Source organism: Armigeres subalbatus, chromosome 1 (genome assembly GCF_024139115.2).
Source record: "Armigeres subalbatus isolate Guangzhou_Male chromosome 1, GZ_Asu_2, whole genome shotgun sequence".
Classification (NCBI taxonomy): Eukaryota; Metazoa; Arthropoda; class Insecta; order Diptera; family Culicidae; genus Armigeres; species Armigeres subalbatus.
Window position 1 is genome coordinate 162086994 of NC_085139.1, and position 22947 is coordinate 162109940.

General features: G+C 36.5%; 2 protein-coding genes across 2 annotated transcripts in view; one reads left to right on the top strand and one right to left on the bottom strand.

The window, feature by feature from the left end:
• Positions 1–22947, bottom strand: part of LOC134205453 (scoloptoxin SSD14-like) — a 139365-nt gene that overhangs the window by 109357 nt on the left and 7061 nt on the right. The window lies entirely within an intron of this gene.
• On the top strand, positions 17691–20267 carry LOC134208038 (isoaspartyl peptidase/L-asparaginase-like). Its single transcript, XM_062684141.1, has 3 exons — positions 17691–17869; positions 17941–18339; positions 19577–20267. The coding sequence occupies exons 1-3, from the start codon at positions 17810–17812 to the stop codon at positions 20171–20173; spliced, it is 1056 nt and encodes a 351-aa protein (XP_062540125.1). The 5' UTR covers positions 17691–17809; the 3' UTR covers positions 20174–20267.

Sequence of the window (22947 nt, forward strand, 5' to 3'; positions counted from 1 at the left end):
ACGAACTTAACATGCATCGTGAGTGTTTTTAATTAAAATTATCTATTGAAGGCCATTAGCACTTCAATTTGTTGAAGTGCACTCAATTCTAAATTTTCGATCCATGAATGTTGACAAATTAGCATGTTGTTAACTATGCTGCTACAAAAATCAATGAAATTATTTAATATTTAACAAAACAAAATTGTTATGTTTTTTTTTTCAAGTTCACTTATTGATTGAAACTTTTTCATTTCCAGCACGGTTGGCATAAAAAACAGAAATATTTCATCATACATCGTAGATGGTGACAGAAAAAAATCCAACTCTATAAAATTTTCCTACGTTTTTCCATCTTTACATATATCATCTGAAAGCTTTCAATACACTGTGCACAATAAAGCGAGAAAAATATTTGTTTTCATTTCGACAGCGGAGTGTTAATCTGTATGAAGGTCGATGATTGTGAGAACAGGTGGTGATAGGAATGTTAAGAATGAATGTTATGTACTACGAACAACTTACATCATTTTGAAAGTAGGTTTTGCCTGCAAGTAGGTTTCAGGCTGCAGCCTCCGTTGAAGCCTGGAAGTCGCCTAAGCGGTAGCCACTGGGTTATTTTTTTATACCTTAGTTTTATTTGTATCTGATGATTTCGTTCACAAAATAATACTTTATTTCTTTGCACAGTGTAGCCCAAATTCACTTTTTGATAAACTTATTATTATTGTAACATCATATAATCATCACACAAAATCACAATTCTCTTCTCATTAAGTATTAATACGATTCCACAAAGCCGTTTTATAAAAATATCCTCTCAATTGGCAGCACAATGGCACAATTCAGCACTGGTTTTCCGGTGCCTAATAGAGAATAATTCCGTAGTAGAACCACATGTCCGCGAATTAGTGAACCCGCGACGACTGACCCGACCGATCAGAACGGCAACCAAATTTAAACTGTCGTTGCATTGGCACGAAGCGTGAAAGAGTTCCAGCGCAGCTTCAGGTGCCTACCTAAACTGCCATTGCCAATCGTCATCGCATGGAGAGGTACTGGTGGGTGAACACCATCGACCGCTGATAGTAGATTGCCCCAGTGCCATTCGATGAATGCCATTTGCTAGAGAGAACACTGAGAACAGAGTTTCTCAACTTTTCAGAGCAGTCTTTTAGAGGTAGGACAAAATTTTTTCACTTATAATGCGTTTTCTGACTAGGACTCTACACCAAAAAATGTAACTTACCTTGATTTGACTGGTTCTACGTGAAACCAAATTTTTAAAAATCTTTTTATATTGCCGGGCAGTGGCAACTATATTGCCACCAATGTTTTACCGCTTGCCGGGCAGTGGCAACTATATTGCCACCAATTTTTCAATGTTTCTGAACTGTTTAATGTATAACAAACATACATTTGAGTTTAATACCATGTCAACATTGTGTCCTATTGTTGTTTTTGTTAATTTATTGTTTAGATTCGTCTGCCTTATAAAGGGTTAATGGTAGAATATCTTCAAATTTGTGCTCTCTAGTAGCTCTACCAAAATCTATTTATTTTAGCAAGCTGAGATTTACAAGCATGAATAAATTTCCAACATTAAATTTCCTCAAATAATTTCATAGAAAAATTAGAAAAAAAAAGCTTTGGTTGTTATATTTAGCGGTAAAAGTACTTTTCTGTACCGTAATATCCCGGGGTCTCCAGTAGCTTTGCGAGCAAAAGCATAGGGTTTCCAATCCGGAGATGGCAAGTTTGATTCACGGTCCTGCCTAGGATGTTTTCGGATTGGAAACTTTCTCGACACCCTGGGCATAGTGTATCCATTGTACTTGCCACACAATATACAAACTCATGCAATGGCGGGCATAGAAAAGCTTTCAAATCATTACTGAGGAAATGCTAATATAATAATAGTTGAAAAGCAGGCCAAGTTCCAGTTGAAATGTAGAGCCATAGAAGAAGAATAAGTAGAAGAATATCCCGATTTTATCATCCCACAATGGTGAATTTTAAGGTGATAAAATAGGGAACGTGGCTAAATCGGATTTTTTTTATTTATTTGACAAATATGAATTAGTGTATACCTTGAAAAGGCAAAATGCGCGAACGTTATTCGTGTAAAGCACTTTTTAAAAGTTATGTAAGAGGAATTTCCTATTATTCGCAGGAGAATAATTCTTCATAATTCATAAAGGAAGAAATTTCCCAGAGTTATCATAGACAGCTTTTTTTTTATTGGTTCAGCTTTGCTGCGTCGCAGCATGTGTGGAATAATAAAAATTACGATTGTGCGATGCTTTCAAATTGAGTGGTGTGCCCTTGAAAACGCGAGTGCATTCTGTTTTGGATTACGAGATGCTTGTCCTTGAGAAAAAGGAATACTTGGGTTGAGGTGAGAAGGTAGGCAGCAGTTCTTTAATTTTTTTTGTGGAATAATTTTCCATAATTCCGGATGGGGTAACTAAGAACTCCTGAGGGTGAATTTTTGGATATGGAAGAACCAAGAAGATTGGAAAATCAGTTTCCCAGAATTCATGGAGCAGCAATTTTCTAGAATTTCCGAGGAAGAATTTGTACGGAGTTGACATGTCAGTCTGATGGGGACTACTACAGTTCCCAAAAATCCTTGGAGGAAGAATTCTCCATGATATCTGAAGGGGTACAGGGTACATTCTCAGAACTACTGGGAAGGAATTCCCCATAATTCCTAAGAGAAAAAAAACCTTGTGTTTGCACAGAATTAAAGGAAAAGGAAGTTTTTTTTTGAGTGGGAATTCTTCAGAATTCATGGAAGAGGAGTTCCTCAGAAATCCAGTAGAAATAATCGTTGATGGCGGAGTTTCCAGAAATGAATTTTCCAGAATTGCAAGGCAGTCCAAGTAATTAAGATGAAAAAGTAATCTCGCTCTAGTATTTCCCAGAGGGATATGTGTCAAGAATTTTATTGACTCCACTTTAACAAAATGAACTAAATAATATGAAAAGTTTAAAAAGGCCTGTATCATGTCCCATGTCCGTGTTACTTGGGAACATTTCCGCAGGCCTGGAGGAAATTTCCAAAGCCCCACACAGTGCCGTAAGTGTCAAAAGTGGGGTCACGGAACTAAACATTGCCACATGGATGCTAAATGCATGATTTGTTTTTTTTGTGGTGGAACCTCTCACGCCAAGAACGCCTGTCCTGTGAAAGAAGATTCCAGTGAATTTAAATGTGCCAAATGTGGGGGCAATCATAAATTCAATTTCTGGGAATGCCCTTCACGCATTTTTTTTTTTGAATTCCCGTGTAAAATTGATGACGTGAAATTCCAATAGGATCCCAGATTCGCTGGGTAAACATATTTCAAACGCTCAAAATCCGCAATCATTTGCCGGTCGAGCAATTTATACCCACCACAATCAACGAACAAATTTTGCTCTTACCCCTCACCGAGTAACGAGCAGTTCGTCGAATTCTAAATTTTCAAACACGCCCACCTATGCAAGCATCGCTGCAGGCAGGCAAAATTTCATTTCTGAAAAATTGCCGACGGTGAATGACTTTCATACTCATTCTTCAACGGGAAATAACGTTCGTTCTGGCGACTCAGGTAGCATGTCTGCTTCCGACTTTGATTTTCTAAATGAACAATTGCATCACATGATTGATGCAATGTTCAAAGCAAATACCAAAACTGAAGCTGTTCAGTAGACCTCTTCATGTTTTCAAAAAGTATCAAAAATTCAACCGGTCAGCCAAGAATCACAATTCTTATGCTAAAATAAGTCTCCTGTCAAATTTTCAGCTAATTCGGATAAAATTTCGAGGTGGCTCAAGTCGATTTCCATGTCCATGTCCATGTTAAAGGGATTTCCAAGCTTTTAAGTGCATAAAAATACTGTTTCCCCCAAAAGTCGTTGTTCTACACAATTCTTGAGTTTATGACAAATGATTGTTAATTTATGGTATTATTATTCCTCTTTTTTCCCTGGAAATTTGAGTAATATAATTGCCCATGTACGATTTACCGTTAAATTCTTAAAAATCAGAAGCTGAACGTTTGTAATAAATTTGCACGTTAGGATTTCTTCAAGCAAGTTGCTCGAACAAAACATAAATTAAATCATATGATATTTGATGCTTACAACAAACGACTTCCAAATTTCGTTAAATTCATCATATGTCTGCATGCTTTTAACATTGAGTGCATTGTAGTAACAAGTGAAATCGAAGCTTCTTTGTTTGAACAACTTGTTTGAAGAAATCTCAGCGTGCAAATTTATGACAAATGTTCAGCTTCTAATTTTTAAGAATTTAACGGTAAATCGCACATGGGCAATTATATTACTTAAATTTCCAGGGAAAAAAGAGGAATAATAATATAATAAATTAACAATCATTTGTCATAAACTCAAGAATTTTGTAGAACAACGACTTTTGGGGGAAACAGTATTTTTATGCACTTAAAAGCTTGGAAATCCCTTTAACATGGACAAAACGTGAACGAAACGAATGGCAATGTTCACAAGACTTGTAGAGCACACCAAAAGCTTCCGTATAGAGGTTGTTGCGATAGTTTTCGACGTTTATATCTCTTGTTAGATTTTTTCCAAAATTGAAAATAGCCGAAAAACACTAAATCGACTTGAGCCACCTCGAAATTTTATCCGAATTAGCTGAAAATTTGACAGGAGACTTATTTTAGCATAAGAATTGTGATTCTTGGCTGACCGGTTGAATTTTTGATACTTTTTGAAAACATGAAGAGGTCTACTGTTCAGGTTGGTATCAAGTATACCAAAAAAAATGTATTGAGCTTCGTTTTAATGGATCCAAGTAATTCTTTGAAAATTTTAAATTGGAATGCCCGCTCTTTAAAGGGTAAGGAAGATGAATTATTCTACTTCCTATCAGTTCATAATGTGTACAATGCCATTATAACTGAAACATATTTGGAACCTGGTCTTTTCTCCAAAAAAAATCTAATTACTTTATTTACCGAAATGATCGTCTTGACAGCGCCTGTGGTGGGGTCGCCATTGTCATTAATAGATGTATCAAACATAAATTATATTCTTCGTTTGAAACCAAAGTTTTCGAAACCTTGGGAGTTTCTGTTGAAACAACTTTTGGACAAGTCTCTTCTATTGCTGCCTACTTGCCTTTCCAGTGCAATGGGCAGCAAAGGAATTTGTTGAGAGCTGATCTTCAAATTCTAACTCGCAACAAATCCAATTTTTTCATAATTGGTGACTTCAATGCCAAACACCGTTCATGGAATAATGCTCAAAGCAATTCCAATGGTAAAATTTTATTTGAAGATTTTTCTGCGGGATATTATACAGTACTATTCAATATCCCAATGGACCAACGTGTTTTTCTTCCAGTCGAAATTCATCCAAAATTGATTTAGTTTTAACGGATTCAAGTCAGCCAATTGGTAACTCATGCTGACTTTGACTCTGATCACCTTCCTGTGACATTTGAAATCTCAGTGATATTGATAATGCTCTCGTATCTTTGACAAATTTAATTGTCGAAGCCAGAGGCATTGCAATTCCCAAATGTGAAATTAAATTCAACTCCATTATTATTGACGACGATCTTCAGCTAATGATCCGTCTTAAAAATATGAGGCGAAGGCAATACCAAAGAACTCGCGATTCCGCGTTGAAAGTTATTTGGCGAGATTTGCAAAATGAAATTAAAAAACGTTTCGCTATTCTGAGAAATACCAACTTTGAGAAAAATGTCTTGAAATTGTATCCCAGTTCGAAACCATTTTGGAAATTAACGAAAATTCTTTAAAAAAAACCTCAAATGTCAATTCCAGCGCTTAAAAAGGGAAATAAAATTTTATTAACAAATGGCGAAAAGGCTCAAAAACTTGCTCAGCAGTTCGAGAGTGCCCATAATTTTAGTCTAGGTCTCACTAGTCCAATTGAGGATCAAGTTACACGGAGCTTCGAAGACATTCTTAATCAAGAAAATGTTTTTGACCCTTCGTTGGGAACTAATTTGGATGAAGTGAGATCTATTACTAGAAAATTTAAAAATATGAAAGCACCGGGTGATGATGGTATTTTCTACATACTTATCAAAAAACTTCCTGAGAGCTCTTTATCCTTTTTGGTTAATTTATTTAACAAATGTTTTCAATTGGCATACTTCCCAGATAAATGGAAAAACGCCAAAGTTGTTCCAATTTTGAAGCCGGACAAAAATCCAGCTGAGGCTTCTAGTTATCGCCCAATCAGTTTGCTTTCTTCAATAAGTAAACTGTTTGAAAAGATTATTTTGAATAGAATGATGGTTCATATTAATGACAATTCTATTTCTGCTGATGAGCAATTTGGTTTTCGCCATGGGCATTCAACCACCCATCAGTTATTAAGAGTTACGAATTTAATTCGGCTCAACAAATCTGAAGGATATTCGACTGGAGTTGCTCTTCTTGATATAGAGTAAGCATTTGACAGTGTTTGGCATGAAGGTTTGATTGTAAAATTGATGAATTTTAATTTTCCTCTGTACATCATTAAACTGATCCAAAATTATTTATCAGATCGCTCACTGCAGGTAAACTATCAGAATTCTATGTAAATCTGATAGATTACCTGTAAGAGCTGGTGTTCACCAAGGCAGCATACTGGGGCCCATGTTGTATGACATTTTTACTTCTGACTTACCTGATTTACCACCAGGGTGTCAAAAATCTTTGTTTGCAGATGACACAGGTCTCTCAGCCAAAGGGCGAAGCCTTCGTGTCATTTGTAGTAGATTGCAAAAAAGTTTGGATATTTTCTGCACTTACTTGCAAAAATAGAAAATTTCCCCGAATGCTTCCAAAACTCAGCTTAAAATTTTCCCTCATAAGCCGAGAGCTTCTTATTTGAAACCTTCTAGCAGACATATTGTCATTATGAATGGGGTTCCAATTAATTGGTCTAGCGAAGCTAAATATTTAGGACTACTGCTAGATCAAAAATTAACTTTTAAAAATCACATTGAAGGCCTACAAGCCAAATGTAACAAATATATTAAGTGTCTATATCGACTTATAAACAGAAAATAAAAAATTTGTCTTAAGAACAAACTTTTGATTTACAAACTTTTAGACCTGCCATGTTGTATGCTGTGCTAATATGGACTAGTTGCTGCAATACCAGGAAGAAGGCACTTCAGAGAAATTTTTGAGGCAACTTCAGAAATATTTTGAAAATGATTCTGAAGTTGCCTCCGTGGCATAGTATCAATGAACTTCATAGAATTTCTAATATTGAGACATTGCAACAAATGTCCAACAAAATAATTTCCAATATTAGAAAAAAATCGTTGCAATCTTCTATTGCAACGATTAACTCCTTGTACCCTTAGTATAAAATAGGTTAAGTTTAGTTTATGTTGAAAACATTGTAATTCCTACATGGTTTAATTCAACCAGAGGAAAAATTCTAACTGCTACAGACAATTGAAATGTATTAATAATAACTAAAAAGTAACATAGCAAATAAGGATGATAGTGTTAAGAAAACACGGAATGTATGGACTATATGGCCGGTTTGGTGAATTGGAGTGCTTGTTGGTTACTTGGTCTATGATTAATCATTAATGCTCCGATTAGAGCCCAACCCGTAAGTGGCACGTGTGCTTGCCTCGTTTTCTGTACCGCACATAAAAAAACTACTCATCCGCTTATTTTTTCGACGAAACCAAAAATATGCGCCAGATAGTCGCCTAAGAAAAACATACCAGCAACAAAAAAAAAACTACTTTGATAAATATTTTTTTAAATTTTACCGCCATGTGGTGGTTTGTAGCGGTACATACTTTGATAGCACGTGCTATTTGTACTGCGGATATTTTTTCCAGATCTATGAAAGCCTTGAAAATGATCACGAAAGTTGTCGTTTTGTTGCAAGACACAATGTGAGCTTTTTGGGGTAAGATCGCACTTTGCAGACAGTTCATATATAGCTGAAATATTTTGTGAATTAAAATCAATTTTCATGCACCTATTTAGACATCAAATTGAACTTTCTGTTATTTTTAAATCGATATGGACTGGAACTACCGTATCTTGTGGAATTTATAGTGATTCAATAATAAAAGTTTATTTGTTTGTACTCCTAAGTTTCTTTTTTTCATGTCATCGAAATTCCAATACTTTTTGCTGTGTATATAAAACAGATGCTGCACGTAACAAACCTGTAATCTTTACTGATAAGGCGAATCTTCTCCTTACAGGATGTGCCGACAAGTGCAGATTCACATACACCTGAACGCCAAAAATGGTGCGTCAAATTTGTGGGTACTACAGAAAATGATAACGTTCTTATCTAAGAAGCAATGATGGTTCATTAGTAGTGGGTAAAATTGAAGTTTAACCTTCATGTTTGCTTGTCGAACAAGGCGTTTGGTACTTGTAATTACCTCTCGAGTGTCACTGTGAACTCCGGCGTTGTCGATGGTATAATGACCGGTGACAGACGATAACGGTCCGGCGGCTGAAATTACTGACGTACTTATCTAAAGCGTTTTACCGCACTACAAATAGTGTGACGGATTCGAATACCGCTGTTGTTTTCTGCGAATGTTGCCAAGGTTACGCTTGGTTGCAACATGTGCACTACATCTGAGCAAAATGCAATTAATATCTAAGATGAAAATCCCGTTCGGGAAATAAGAAATATTCCATAGAAAACTTGGGATTCGCCTATATAGAAATCACGGTGGAAGCAATCGACAAATCTAAAATTTCCATAAATTTTAATTTTTCATATGGCCGTGATTCAGCGAAACCGCACGCAATAAAAAATACTATTTTTTTGCTCAAGTTCTCTAGTAGATGTTCCAAATAATCACAACATTTATACAACGGTATGCATGGAAAGCTTCTAACTAATGGAAAATTTAGAATAGATTTGGAAGCGTAGATCTTATTTGTGCGAACTAGATCAGATTAGAATTTCGTTGGACAAACAAACATTACTTACGCACGTCGATGTTTGTTCAAATAGAAGCTCGAGTAGTTTGGTATTCATAAACAGTCTACAAAATACGTCGTTCTATTATTTTAGCATCCACCAGAATATTATTACCATAGTTTATCTCGTCAAGCTCTGAATGCGCTAAACGCATGAGTATGATGTTTCGATGTTTTGCGCATATAAAAAAATCTCCTTAAATTTGATAACCAATCACTAATCTGAGGCGTGATGGCTCCCGTGCTGCAACTCATTAGACGGAGCGAAAGTGAAATGTTATGTGGTCGTTGTTTACAAACCAGATGTTGGTCTTATGACCTAGTTTTGAAAAAAAATTAGATTAAACTGTTTTAATCTGGCTGAACGTATTTCCAGGCTAATTACACATTTCGAAACAGTAACGGAAATCTTGGGTTCAACATTATGACATTGACCTGATCGGTTGTGGGCGATTTTGATTAATATCGCAAAAAAAACATCATCATGCATTATGTCTAAAAATAATGTTTTGGAATTAAAAGATTGAGGCTTTAATTAGTTATAGGAAGCATTGATTGGATTGGAACCCACATAAACCATATAATGAAAAACTTTTAAACTGTGTGGGACTGCCTTACTACTGGTATGCCATACACATAAAATATGACCATTAACGATGTACATTTAACACCATGTTTCAACATTTAAACAAGTTTTTGGACGATGTATTTTGATGATGACGATTTTGAAAAGTGTATCCTAATACAGGACACTATTGCTTTTTTTATTTCTTTTGAGACTAAGGAGCAGTTCATTCACCTCCTCCATTTAGCAAAAATTGGGCTTTCTATTCTTGAGTGACACGCGGTCGTACAAATTCCAACTTTGTTTTATATATATACATATATAGATAATGGGACATCCTTTTAAGACTAAACCATATAAGGTTGACTGAACACAAAAGGCTGAAGGGGTGGAAATTTTACATAAGGCTAAAATAACAAAAGGCTAAAAAATCGCGGGAAACCGATTTTAATAGAAGAATTCATATTTGACTGGCAAACTAAAATGAAGCGAAACCATCTTGCGACTCCTTGTTGTCTTTCAATTTTTATACGGATTATCATTTTTTGCCTGTACAGCACAATAAAGGAGGAAGCATAGAAAAGATATTGTTCTTACATTTGGTTTTTGTCAAGATTACTTTCTTTATTTTTTAATTTTTTTTAATTTTTCTTCTTCCTTTTTCCTTCCTACTTCCTTCTTTGGTTTTTCTTCTTCATTCTTCTTTTTTCTTCTTCACTCTTTCCTTGTCCCTTTTTCCTTTTTCTATCTGCAATCTTCGTCCTATTTTCCTTCTTCTTAGTTCTTCCTCCATAGTTCTTCCTTCTTCTTTTCTCCTTCCTTGTTCTCCTTTTCCTTCTTCTGTCTTCCTTCTATCTCTTTCCTTCTTCTTCTTCTTCCTACTTATTTTTTCTGTTTACTTATACTTTCTTTTTGCCTTTCTCGTATACAAAGTATACGTAGAGGCTATTAGTTCGCTCCAAAGATGAACTTTTTATAGAAGGCCCGGAGACCCATTGTGTTATATACCAATCTACAAAGTGTTATATACACAATCGGACTATGGGCTTCGAAGTTATGGCCAACATATGTTTTTTACAAGAAAAATTCTCAGTCACTTTTAAGCAATTCTTAGCTGATTTGCCCGCAACAAGTTTCGTTCGACGCAGAATCTTGTACCATTGTTTCCTATTGAAAATTGGCCATATCGGTCTATGGGCTCAAAAGTTATGGCCAATATACTATTTTTATAACAGACGAGAAAGTGGATTAATCTGGGTTTTTTTTCTATGATCTTTTTCTTCCGTTTTGCCTTCCTACTTCTTTCGTTCCCTTGTTTTTTCTTCCTTTTTCCTTTTTTCCTGTCTGCTTTCTACCTTTTTCTAGTTTCTTCTTCTTTTGTTCCTTTCCTCTTTTCTCTTTCCCTTCTTTCTTTTCTTTTTTCTTTCTACCTTCTTCCTTATTTGTTTCGCCTTCTACGTCCTTTTTCCTTCCTTCTTCATTTATTCCTTCATCCTTCTTCTTCAATAATTTCCTTCTTCTTTCTTCTTATTTCATTATCCTTGCTTTTTTTGTTCTCCTTTCTTCATTTTTCATTTCCTTTTTTATTTTTGTTCCTTCTTATTTCTACTTTCTTCATTCTTCCATCTTTTTCCACGTTTCTTCTTTTTGTTCCTTTTTTCATTTTTATTCCTTCTTTCTTCTTTCTTCTTACTTTTTCTGTCTTGCTTCTTCTATGTTCTTTCTTCAATCTTTCATCTTGTTTCCAACTTCTTTTTATTCTTTCTCTTTCATTCCTTCTTTTTTCATTCTTCCATTTTTCCTTCATTCTTCTTCCTTGTTCCTTCTTCTTTCATCTTAATTCCTTCTTCCATTTTTTTCTTACTTTTTCTTTCTTCCTTCATCTGCGTTCTTCCTTCAAATTTTCATATTTTTTTCCTTCTTCTTTCTTCCTTTTTCCATTTTCCTTCTTCTTCCTTCTTTCTTTGTTCTATATTCTCTATTTCATCATATTTTTTCTTTATATTATTTATACTTTATTTTCTATTCTTTACTCTGTATTCTTTATTCCTTATTTTTTATTCTTCATTCTTTATTATTTATTAATCATTACTTATTATTTTTTAATTATTATTTAATATTATTAATGCATGCATAATAGAATTGTTTTTCTGTTATGCGATGCCTATGCGTATAATTTTCATCGCACACCAGTCGCGAAAACGCTTTTTACGTACAAAAGTGGAGGCGATATATGTGTATTTCTTAGCCGACGTTGCACAATAGTGTATGCGATGTGCACGAATTTTATGCGAGTTTGTTCGTTATATATTGCGATGTAGTTTGTGATAATAAACTCTGTTTGACAGATAATCCGATGTAATTTGAGTTTGTTTGCAGGAATATGTGATGTCAACAAATAAAACTGGAATAAACTCGTAAAATAGCCTACTGTGCGGGAAAATTTATAAATAAACTGATGAGCTTCGCACCACAATGCGATTTTGATGTAATTTGGATCGGTAAACGATTTTAATCGTGCATTCTTATGCGATGTGTGGTTGTCTGGGATGTATTACGGTCGAAACAAGCGCGATCTTCAATAGTTTGCAGTAGCCATCGAGCATGCAAGTGCAGTGTGTGTTTTATTCGTCGCGAAAATGATAAAATATTTATTTGGTGCTCGGTAAGTCAAATGATACGCGTTTGATCGTGTTCCTGTTTGGTGTGCATGTAGTTAATTTGTTCTGCTTTAGGCGGCCGAATCATGGTTAGTTAAAATCATTGTGTAAAAAGAATCCTAGCCAATCATTCGGTTGATTCTTTGTGCAGTTTCACTGATTCTGGTCAATCACTCTTTACTCTTTACTTTACTTCACTTTACTCTTAACTCTTTACTTTTTACTCTTAGCTCTTTACTCTTCACTCTTTACTCTTTGCTCTTTACTCTTTATTCTTTACTCTTTACCACACCCAACCGGCGGTTGTTAGATTTTCTAACAATTTTGTATAAGAATCTACCAAAACATGTATAAGAACTGGGCATATGCGAAATTTTTAGATTCTTATGCAAAAAATGTAAGAAAAGCTTACAAAATTGTTAGATTCTTATACAATATTTGTATAAGAATCAAGCAATTTCGCATATGCCCAGTTTTTATACAGCTTTTGGTAGATTCTTATAATTGTTAGAAAATCTAACAACCACTGGTTGGGTGCAGGGTTTGCAGAAATCGCTCTCAATAGATAACGAACAACGATAAAAGAGAGGTAAAAACTGTTCCGAATCATAACAAGCCATGATAACAAATTTATCAAACTTGTATAAAAGTGCGAAAAAACAGAATTGGATAGGCAGCCTGGGTGCAGAAAAATTGTGATCCCCGCTTTGTTTTTGCTCCTTTCGTGTTGGTTGCTGCACAGCTGTGTAGAACAAGTAGTAATGCATCATCAGAGCCGGTGCTCCCCGCATTTGGAGCTTACTAAAAGAAATTGATCATGAGGTATAACATCCCGAATCAGTTCTCTATCATAACAGCTTGCGAAAAAAGGTTCTCGCGGTATGCTACATATCGTATATGTATACAGAGATGATAAGTGAGAGACTTGCTCTTTCTCTTTAGAATTCAATCCCTGCTCTTTACTCTTTACTTTTTACTCTTTACTCTTAAATCACTCTACTTTTTACTTTTTACTCTTCATTCTTGTTCTAGATTCTTGTTTCTTGATTCTTGATTATTGATTCTCGATTCTTGATTCTTGATTCTTGATTCTTGATTCTTTATTCTTAATTCTTTATTCTTTATACTTTATTCTTTATTTTTTATTTATTATTCAACCACTCAACTTGGTTGGTATAAGAACTCATGTGGTTGGGATCCATTTCATCCCATCATTTCGATACATTTCACTTACTTACTTTCTGCCTTTTGAGACTCTAAGCCTTCCGTAGGATCACCATTTACTAGGTTTCTAGGTTTATAGCTAGCGTAAAAAGCTGGATACAACTCTGCAAGGTTTTAATATAACAAATGTAAGTACAATTTATACAGGCACTGTACTGCCCATGATCGCATACATATTTGTAACACTCGTATTTTTTATCATTTTGTAAAAAGCCTGTGAATCGTTCAGAAAGCTCAATTTACTGTATCTAATCCCGCAATAGGTAAATAGGCTTTACTATCTTGCTTATCTGTGGTAAGCTGAAAATGATTGAGTTTGCGGGGAGGATTGGAAAAACGATTTATAAAATCAATTAAAATGCAAATGTTACAAATATGCAATCATGGGCAGTGTATTCAAAGAATACAAAATTGTAAGATCTGAATACAATGGCTTCATTAAAATCTTCTCTAGTTGCATATGCCAAATTTTTTACAGTTCATATAAGGCTCTTATACAGAATTCTATTAATATCTGCTATCCGCTGGTTTGATGTGGTATTGTGGGGATGCAGAGGTATTCTCGGGCAGAGGTGAACCAGCCAAGGGCTGAAAGCCTCTTTAATAAGGAAGAAAAAAAGGTATTCTCGGTCTCTAGTAGCAACAATAACTACACACTAACATTTCCCTCCTTCCCCAACTGATTGTAAGGACTTGGCCGGTGCTGTGTACTTCGAGAGTAGGTGGTAACTCCCAACCTCTATTCACTTGGATATTAGTGTAATTCAAACTAGTTCTGATCAATTACGATGTAGGAACTATTGACATGTACGTAGTCAGTCTTAGCTAAGCTAAACTGCCATTTCAATCTAATTGGTGTGGCGCTTTCTTCAGTTTGTTTCACAATGAAGGGGAAGGGAGGCGCCATTACCGCTTGGAGGTTCAAAATGGTTTGTTGTCATTAAACATATGTAGTTTGGGCAACCCATTGTATTGCAGAACTATTATAGAACTATTATAAAGCTTGAGCGCAAATGGATAACTAGTTTTGATGTTGTGATATCGCCGATTATGCTTACTTTATTTGACAAAACGTATAGCAGAAAAATCTTACTTTGACATCTAATCGCAATCGAAAACTATTCCTGCTATCGATGAGAGCAAATCGAAAACTAATTTGGATACATATTGGCTTCTGATAAAAAAATAAGTACACAGATTGTTATTATATTATGCAATTTAGAAACAGAAAAATGAAATCAAAATATGTAATCAATCATGATGATTCATATTTGAAAATAAATTATGATTTCAATTTGATGTCAAAATCAAAATATGTTTTCTGTATGCACTCATTATGTGTTCAGATTTTGCTCGGGTTTCCATTCAAACGAACAACTTATGCTGAGATAGGGTGACCATATGATATCCTAAAGGAGGACATGTCCTCCTTTTTCAATAAAAATCGAATGTCCTCCTTTTGCTCTAAAATGTCCTCCTTTTCGGATATTTTGAGGAAACAGTTGTATGGTAGACTTTTCTTGAAAAAAATTTGGTTTACAAAAAAAACATATCCATTCGCAAATAAAATGTACAGTTGCACACGTTTGTGTCTTTGCTTACTAACATGAAATATTTTCCTTAAAGTGTTTGAGTAAAATCATTGTGCACATTGAGATTGAACATGTAATGTGTAAATTACAGAAATACAGTGGTGTCAAAAATATAGGAAGAAACGGAATTGTGAGAAAAATACCAGGAGAAAAAAAAACTTCAAATATTTCTAAAAGTTTGCTGCGAATAACCGCACATTGAATTGCATATTGAACGATGCGATGCGCTCGGTACGTTCTCTAGAATATGTGAGGCAAAGAGCAGCAGCCATACCCAGCCTCTTGTGAAGAGATCACGTCCATTCCAAAATGAATTAAAAATTGGTTTCGGTAACCAATCTAAACATTTTTGAATTTCTCCAGACAACAGTTCGTGGTCTTACTCAGGATGCATTTATTGGGGGGTGTTCTGACTTGTCAATATCCCCAACTCAGCCATCTTGGATTTTTGTATGGAATTTATGCTCGTTTGTTTACGTTTTGCACTGAAAATGTATGTTTCCCCTCCGCGCTGGTTATTCCCATCTACTGACGAAGTCGGATAACCTGGGTGGCTCAAATTAGTATGGGAAAAACTTTGCTCAATTTTTTGATGGGCCGCCCTCTTATCCGGTTCTATTTGATGCCCTGATGCTCTGGACAAAATTTCAGCCAAATCGGTCAACGTTTGGGCGGTGCTAAACTCGTTGGAAGTTTATATGGAAAAATATATGCAGAAACATCCAAAAACAGTAAATTGCAGCTGAACTACACAACTTACCATGAAGAACTATGATACTCATTCAGATCTTGAAGAATTTAATACAGAATGTTATGCAGAAAACCGCGAAAAGATTCGAGTTTGCCCGGCTAAGTTATTAGCATTTCTCTGCAGTGGGGTTTGAGCAAATTTCGTTTCTTTTACCTTTGAAAAGAAATAAATTCACCCCCACAGCACTCCAGTAAAATGCTAATATCTTTGCGTAATAAACTCTAATCTTCTTGCGGTTTTCAGCATAACATTCTGTATTTTATTTTACAAGAACTGAATGAGTATCATGGTTCTTGATCGTAAATTGTGTCGTCCAACTGCAAATCACTGTTTTTGGATGTTTCTGCATACATTTTTCCGTATAAACTTCCAACGAGTTTAGCACTGCCCAAACGTTGACCGATTTGGCTGAAATTTTGTCCAGAGCATCAGGGCATTAAATAGAACCGAATAAGAGGGCGGCCCATCAAAAAATTTGAAAAAGTGTTTTTTGAGCCACGCTACTGTACATAAACAAATCATGGTCTTACTGTTAATGATGTTATTCTCATTCGCATGCCTTGAATGTGATTCTCAATGACACTGAAGAAAAAATCTCAGCAGGTCTACTGAACATCTTGTGTAATAATTAGTCAGTTATCTTTTTCTTAATGTTCAGAATTGTATGCAATGATTCTATTTTTTTGTATTCGCAAATCATGATACATATTTCAGTTTATCTTGCTAAAGTTCCGTGGAATATCGTAAAAAATGCCAGCTTTTTAGTATTCAGCATTTGTTCATTGTTGATATCAAAATGGTTGAAAACGAGATGAACCAGCCTCGGGCTGAAAATCTCGCCAATAATGATTTTTAAAAACTAGTTGAAGCTAGTTGAAAAGATTCGTCTCATTATAAAGATAGTTTTTTCATGTCTTTATTATCGTGATTTTTTTTATAATTTATAAGTCCAACATGTTTATAAAAATAGTGCGCGCAGTTTTATAACTGTAAAAGTTCAAGCTGCCAGTTGGAGATGTTATGTCATTAAATAAAACGGTGATGTCCTATTTGCCACGACTTTCAAAAACTTTTTCCAATAGTTTTTAGCGTGCAAAATTTTAATAACAGGATTAGGGGGTTACTGCTCCTGGACTTCATCTCTTATGTTCAACCCATCAGAAACAAAGCAATGAAAATAGATCCGATTGGTCATTCCCATTTTTGTATCTTTTTCAGCAATGAGCACGCATATTAATAAAAAGAAGCGACGATATTGGTGTTGTAATTCCTTCTTTCGCGATTAGATACATTTATGTACAGTGAGAGGGAAGTTGTTCCACTATAATGTAAAACAGGAAGTTTTGTATTTAAAATATTTTTTCTATGTCCTCCTTTTTCAACCAATTGTCCTCCTTTTTCGTCTCGATTTGGGTGAGTTGTCCTCCTTTCGAAAATTTGCATATGGTCACCCTATGCTGAGATAAAGTTAACTAAACAGCTTTGTATTCAATGATTAAGTTGTCCGGAGCCGAAGAATCTCCACAAATAATGTAAATCCGTTTTGTAAATCTCGTGATGACTAGAACTCGTCACGAGTAGAAAAAAATACATCTTCAACTTGGAATTGCAATTACGGATACCTTCGGTATGCACAGCACACATGCTTCAAGTAGAAAAAACGCACACTTAATATGATATTTTTGTCAAATAATGTCGAGCTCAAAATGATACGAATCAAATTTATCTTTGCAATTGAAATGATCGTAAAATTTTTATTGCATTACTTCGCAATTGTATATCAATGTTTCTGATTGATGTCTGTCTTTGTATTTAATCATTTAATCGTCTGGGAATTACTTTTCAAGCAATCTTTGATTGTAATTCGGAACTGATAACGTTGTCCTGCCTTCAATCGTTTGGTGTTGTGTGAGTTCAATTGTCTGTAAACAAATTAGATAACCGGAGCTTCTTCAAATGGGAGACACCTAACTTGATAAATTATTTGAATTTTGCTTGATCAATTATCAACTTACGAGTCAGTTGACACCTGTACCAAGCGGTGGACGGTTGGACCAATCGACAATATGCAATCGCTTAGATTAAGTCTGATTAAATTGCTATTGCTGATTCATCTACTTAACCATGTGAGTAAACGAGGTTAAGCAAATAGCCCCTCCGGAACGTGACTGAATGAGTTTATTGCACTTCCGAATAGGTAGTTGTTGCTGATATCGAGCCAATTGTTTTAGTGCACGGAGGGGCAGGGACCATCAGCGAGGATAGAATTCCTGGCAAATATCGCGGATCGAAGCTGGCTGCACGTGTCGGCTATCAGATACTGATGAGCAACGGAACGGTGCTGGATGCCGTCGAGGAAGCAGTTCGGATTATGGAAAGTGATAGCAATTTCAACGCCGGGTACGGCTCGGTGCTGAATTACGATGGCGATGTGGAAATGGACGCCAGCATTATGGACGGGGCCACTTTGAAAGCCGGCTGCGTTGCGGGTGTGCGTGATGTGCTCCATCCCATCACACTGGCTAGGCGGGTGATGGACAAAACCAGGCACAACTTTCTTGCGGGGCAGGGATTGGTGGACTTTGCTAAGCAAGAGGTAATTACTTTTTGATATACGAATGGCAGAATGATAGCCGTGTTTATGAATCGTTTAATATTGTAAGCCAAGGTGCTGGTTCGCAGTTCGATTTCAGTCCAGCCTTGGATCATCATATTTGGGAAAGAGTTTCGACTCCGTTGTTATTAATTAATCAATGTTAATCATACAAAGATCCATGCAATGATAGGCATAGGAAATCTTGGAGTGATACTGAGAGAAGGATGATAGATTTTGGGAGAAGATGATTACTTTCTAGGCTTTCGGATGGGATGACTTTCCTCGACATTCAGAACGAGGGGAACTACTTGATAATAAGATTGAAATAACAAAAACTTTAAGGAAATTCAAATTGTCATAACTTTGTCATAAAGTAATCCGATTTTGATAAATGCGGAACCATCGGACGCAAATTCAATTCTTCTGCCCTTATCCTAAATCTTTGATCGGTTTACTGTCATCGGAGATGTTTCGGGTTTTGTGAGGGTATGTTAAAAATGCATTTTTCTACTAGTCATTATTTGTGAGCTTTAATCATCTTTCCACAGAAACTAGAACTAATATGCCGAAGCTGCAGATCAAGAATCCGTCAGGGATACACAGAGATAATGGCCATATCCATAAAAAACGGGTACACCATAGAATCTCAATTATTAGGTTCTGTTGTTATTGTTGTTCTATTCTAGTACAACATCACTATTTACTTCTTTTTTTCTAAAAGTTAAAAAGACCAATATCCAATTATGAGACATCTTGAGATATAACGGGATAACGAAGATACCGATTGAAACCTACACCCAACCAGTGAACGTCAGATTTTCTAACAGTTTTGTATAAGAACCTGCCAAAATCTGTATAAGAACTGGACATATGCGAAATTGCTAGATTCCAATACAAAGAAATTATAATTTTGTAAGTTTATCTCACAAGATCTGTATAAGAAACTTATTTTTTTTGCATAAGAATCTAACAATTTTGCATATGCCCAGTTCTTATACTTTGGCAGATTCTGATGCAGAATTGTAAGAAAATATGACATCCACTGGTTCAGTGTATTTTAAATAACTTGGCAGCCATTCGTTGACAAAAAGATCAATCAAGTTGATTCTGTTTCGCCCTAGTTTTATCAATATTATTGAACATGACTATTATTGGACTGATCTTGTAATATATCTTTGATCAGATCACCAATCTGGACTTTAAAAACTTATTAAGCTCCTTTTCTGCAACAACACAGGGCATAGAAATCCTTAACCCACCCGGACAACTGGTTACGCAATACTCCAAAGATTCGCTAGACAGATGGAAGGCAAACAACGAGAAACCCAGCACCGGCGAAGGAGGAACGGTTGGTGCGGTGGCCATGGATAGATTTGGTAACATTGCAGCGGCTACGTCTACGGGCGGCCTCACTGGAAAACTGCCCGGCAGGGTCGGCGATACGCCCATCATCGGTGCTGGCACCTATGCTGATAACCTGATCGGAGGCATTTCTGCAACCGGTGACGGAGACACCATTATGAAGGTGTCACTAGTGTACGACATCCTGAAGCGCATGGAGTACCTGGGAGATGACATGATCAAAGCATCGGAAGAAGCACTGGCATCGATGACGGGTCGTCTGGATGGTACGGGTGGTATCGTTGGGCTGGACACGAATGGAAATGTAGCGATCGTGTGCAACACGGATCAAATTTCCTGGGCGTACCAGCGTGGAAACATCGTTGCTTATGGTGTTCGCAAAGGGGAGCACATTGAGGAACAGCTGTCTGATAATCAGATGGCGGCGGATGTTTTGTCGATTTCGGAGGAAATGTATTCAATATATCATTGAAGGAAATGCAAACTAATGCTTAATCGGATTGAAGAGTTAGAATAAACTACTGATGCAAATTACAAGCATTGGCTAACAAGGCTTAACGCGAAACATTCCCAAAATAAGTTTTGTATACGATTCGTTTGGCGTTTTTTAACACAGTTTCCTATGAAGCCTGACATCCACAAATTATACGCCTTTGTGGCTATTTCATGGCTAACATTATTATCAGCTGTTAGCAAGGATCAAAAGTACACGAATTCGTGTGCCACCTTAAAGGTTTTCCCGTCTATCGTTACAGAACTTCTCAGGTGGTTACAGTCGCGCTCGGTTTCGCCCATTTGCATGTACTTTGTCCACTACGCATTCATCACCACCTTTTCAAATGCTCGAACGACAATTTTATTTACAATTTATGTTAAGTTCTTTACCTGTCATAAGAACAAGAGCAAGAAAACGCTTGGTAGGGGAGAAATCAAACTTAGGGACGTTCCCCTGGTAGGTAGGTATTCCGTAGGTACTACCTCTGGTCAAAAACAAAAATCAATTTGGCAGTATTTGCGTTGGCTGATGAAACTCAGAGCACCGAATTGCCTGACTGTTCAAATAACAGATTCGATTGCCGTATTAACCATTGAACTTTTATTTTCCGATTACAGCACATTCGAACTTGTTTGACTGTAAGTGTAAAACTAGAGAATAGGTAAGAAACGGGCTGATGTGTGATGACATAGATATTGGGGGTCGCGAGGCAACCCCAGATGACCTAGTTGAAACTTGTAGTTGAGTTGAAAAGGGGGACTTGGATCCCAGTTTAGAGTGTTAACGTCCTTGGACGAATGCAAGGCAGGTTGGTGCGCACCAGGGTTGATTGAGCTGTTTAGATTTTGACCGGCACGTTTTCTCGGATGATTTGTTCGACGGTGCAATAGAACGCGGTAACAGAATCATCGACTAAGTCATAATTCATAACCTGGGGCCTCATTGCACATCTCCTTTCGATAGCTCTTTTGTATGAGAGTTTGCATGGTTTGCTCGTTTCGAGTCGAGATGCACAACGCCACCCTTGATTTCAATTCAAGGCAGCAATCAGTGCATTGTCAATGTAGTAATTACATCTGTTGAAGTCGTAGTCAACGCTAGATGTAGGTATAGATCTTTCATAGCAAGAACGGACGTCGACGGTTGAAACTAATGCCTTATGATGAGGGTAAATTTTTAGAAGAGTAGATAGAGACTCGAAGAGTTCTATGATACAAGAAGTATACCGTTCGCATTCAGAAGATCATTGATCTGAAAAGGACTCAAATAGGGAAAGCTCCTACTCAGTTGACGCGTTGATAGGTATCCGTTTCATCATCAAAATGCCAGACTAGATTCAGTAGATTATAATCTGCGAGACAAACGATAACGTCACAGGGATCGGAATGACTAGTATCTGGCTAATAGAATCCGCGTGTTTCGTGCAGTTATTACGCAATCATAATCAAAGGGGTTCACCGAAATACACTGCAGTTCCGATTTGACAGCTATTAGTGTGACGCCGACATCGCCGTAAGCGACGTCACAATGGAGACATGTTTCTGTCAGAACAACTATCTCAATATCGCAATCGAGTAACGACAGAAACAGAGTATTCGTTTTCGTTCCCAAACTACAAACGTATTACTCTCAATGGAAAATATGCTGGTCGATTTGATTCCAATGAGGGCACTTCTTCGGTGACTTTTCTTTGGTCAACTTGATAGCAGTGTTCACTGTTCATTGGTGTTGTAGTGGCTTTTGAATCTTGTATGTTGAAACGTACCAAAATCAATTTAACATAGGCCTTTTAATTAATCCTTTTAATCTATGCCATCTTCAGCTCGCATGATCCGGACCCCTAAGCAATTTCTCGCAGGTCCAAGATCATTCATGCGGAACATACTGCTCAGCTTTACCTTTACTCCATTGTTGATGCCTTCGACGTTGGAAAACAATAAGAGATCGTCTACATAAATTGCAACAAACGGGATCTTGCCGTTGCAGATCTTGTAGTATAAGTATGGATCGTAATCCGATGCCTTAACCTAATGCATTAGAAAAAATTACACATTGTGCAAGATCTCGATCACAAAAACTCAATTTTCAACCGATTTTCAATCTTTAGGCACCATTTTTTGATAACCATTCATTCTGGCAAATTGTGGGGGCTATCAATAGTTAAAGCCTTCTGTGACCTACAGATGTCCCAGAAACGGTCCTTCGTAAGATCCGGAACTTCCGTAAAACAGCCAATTCCAAAAGTTTATCCTAGAGCTTCGCGATTTTTTTAAAACCATTAATTCTGGCAAATTGTAGATGCAATTAATAGGTCAAGTCTTCTGTGACCTCCGGAAGATCCGGAACATCCGTAAAAGTGGCCAATTCTAAAAGTTCATCCCAGAGCTTCGCGATTTTTTGATAACCATTCATTCTGGCAATTTGTGGGGGCAATCAATAGTTAAAGCCTTCTGTGACCCCCAAATGTCTCAGAAACGGTCCTCCGGAAGATCCGGAACATCCGTAGAACGGCCAATTCCGAAAGTTTATCCTAGAGCTTCGCGATTTTTTGGTAATCATTCATTCTAGCAAATTGTGGGTGCAATCAATAGTTAAAGCCTTCTGTGACCTACAAATGTCCCAGAAACGGTCCTCCGGAACATCCGTTTAATGGCCAATTCCAGAAGTTCACCCTAGAGTTCCGCGATTTTTTTTAAAACCATTCATTCTGGCAAATTGTGGGTGTAATCAATAGTAAATGTCTTCTGTGA

Bases quoted from the DNA above. Each gene is read 5' to 3' on its own strand.
- LOC134208038 (XM_062684141.1), top strand. From the start codon at position 17,810: ATGCAATCGCTTAGATTAAGTCTGATTAAATTGCTATTGCTGATTCAT. The intron at 17,870-17,940 runs GTGAGTAAACGA...ACTTCCGAATAG, and splicing joins TGATTCATCTACTTAACCAT to GTAGTTGTTGCTGATATCGA. The intron at 18,340-19,576 runs GTAATTACTTTT...GCAACAACACAG, and splicing joins TGGACTTTGCTAAGCAAGAG to GGCATAGAAATCCTTAACCC.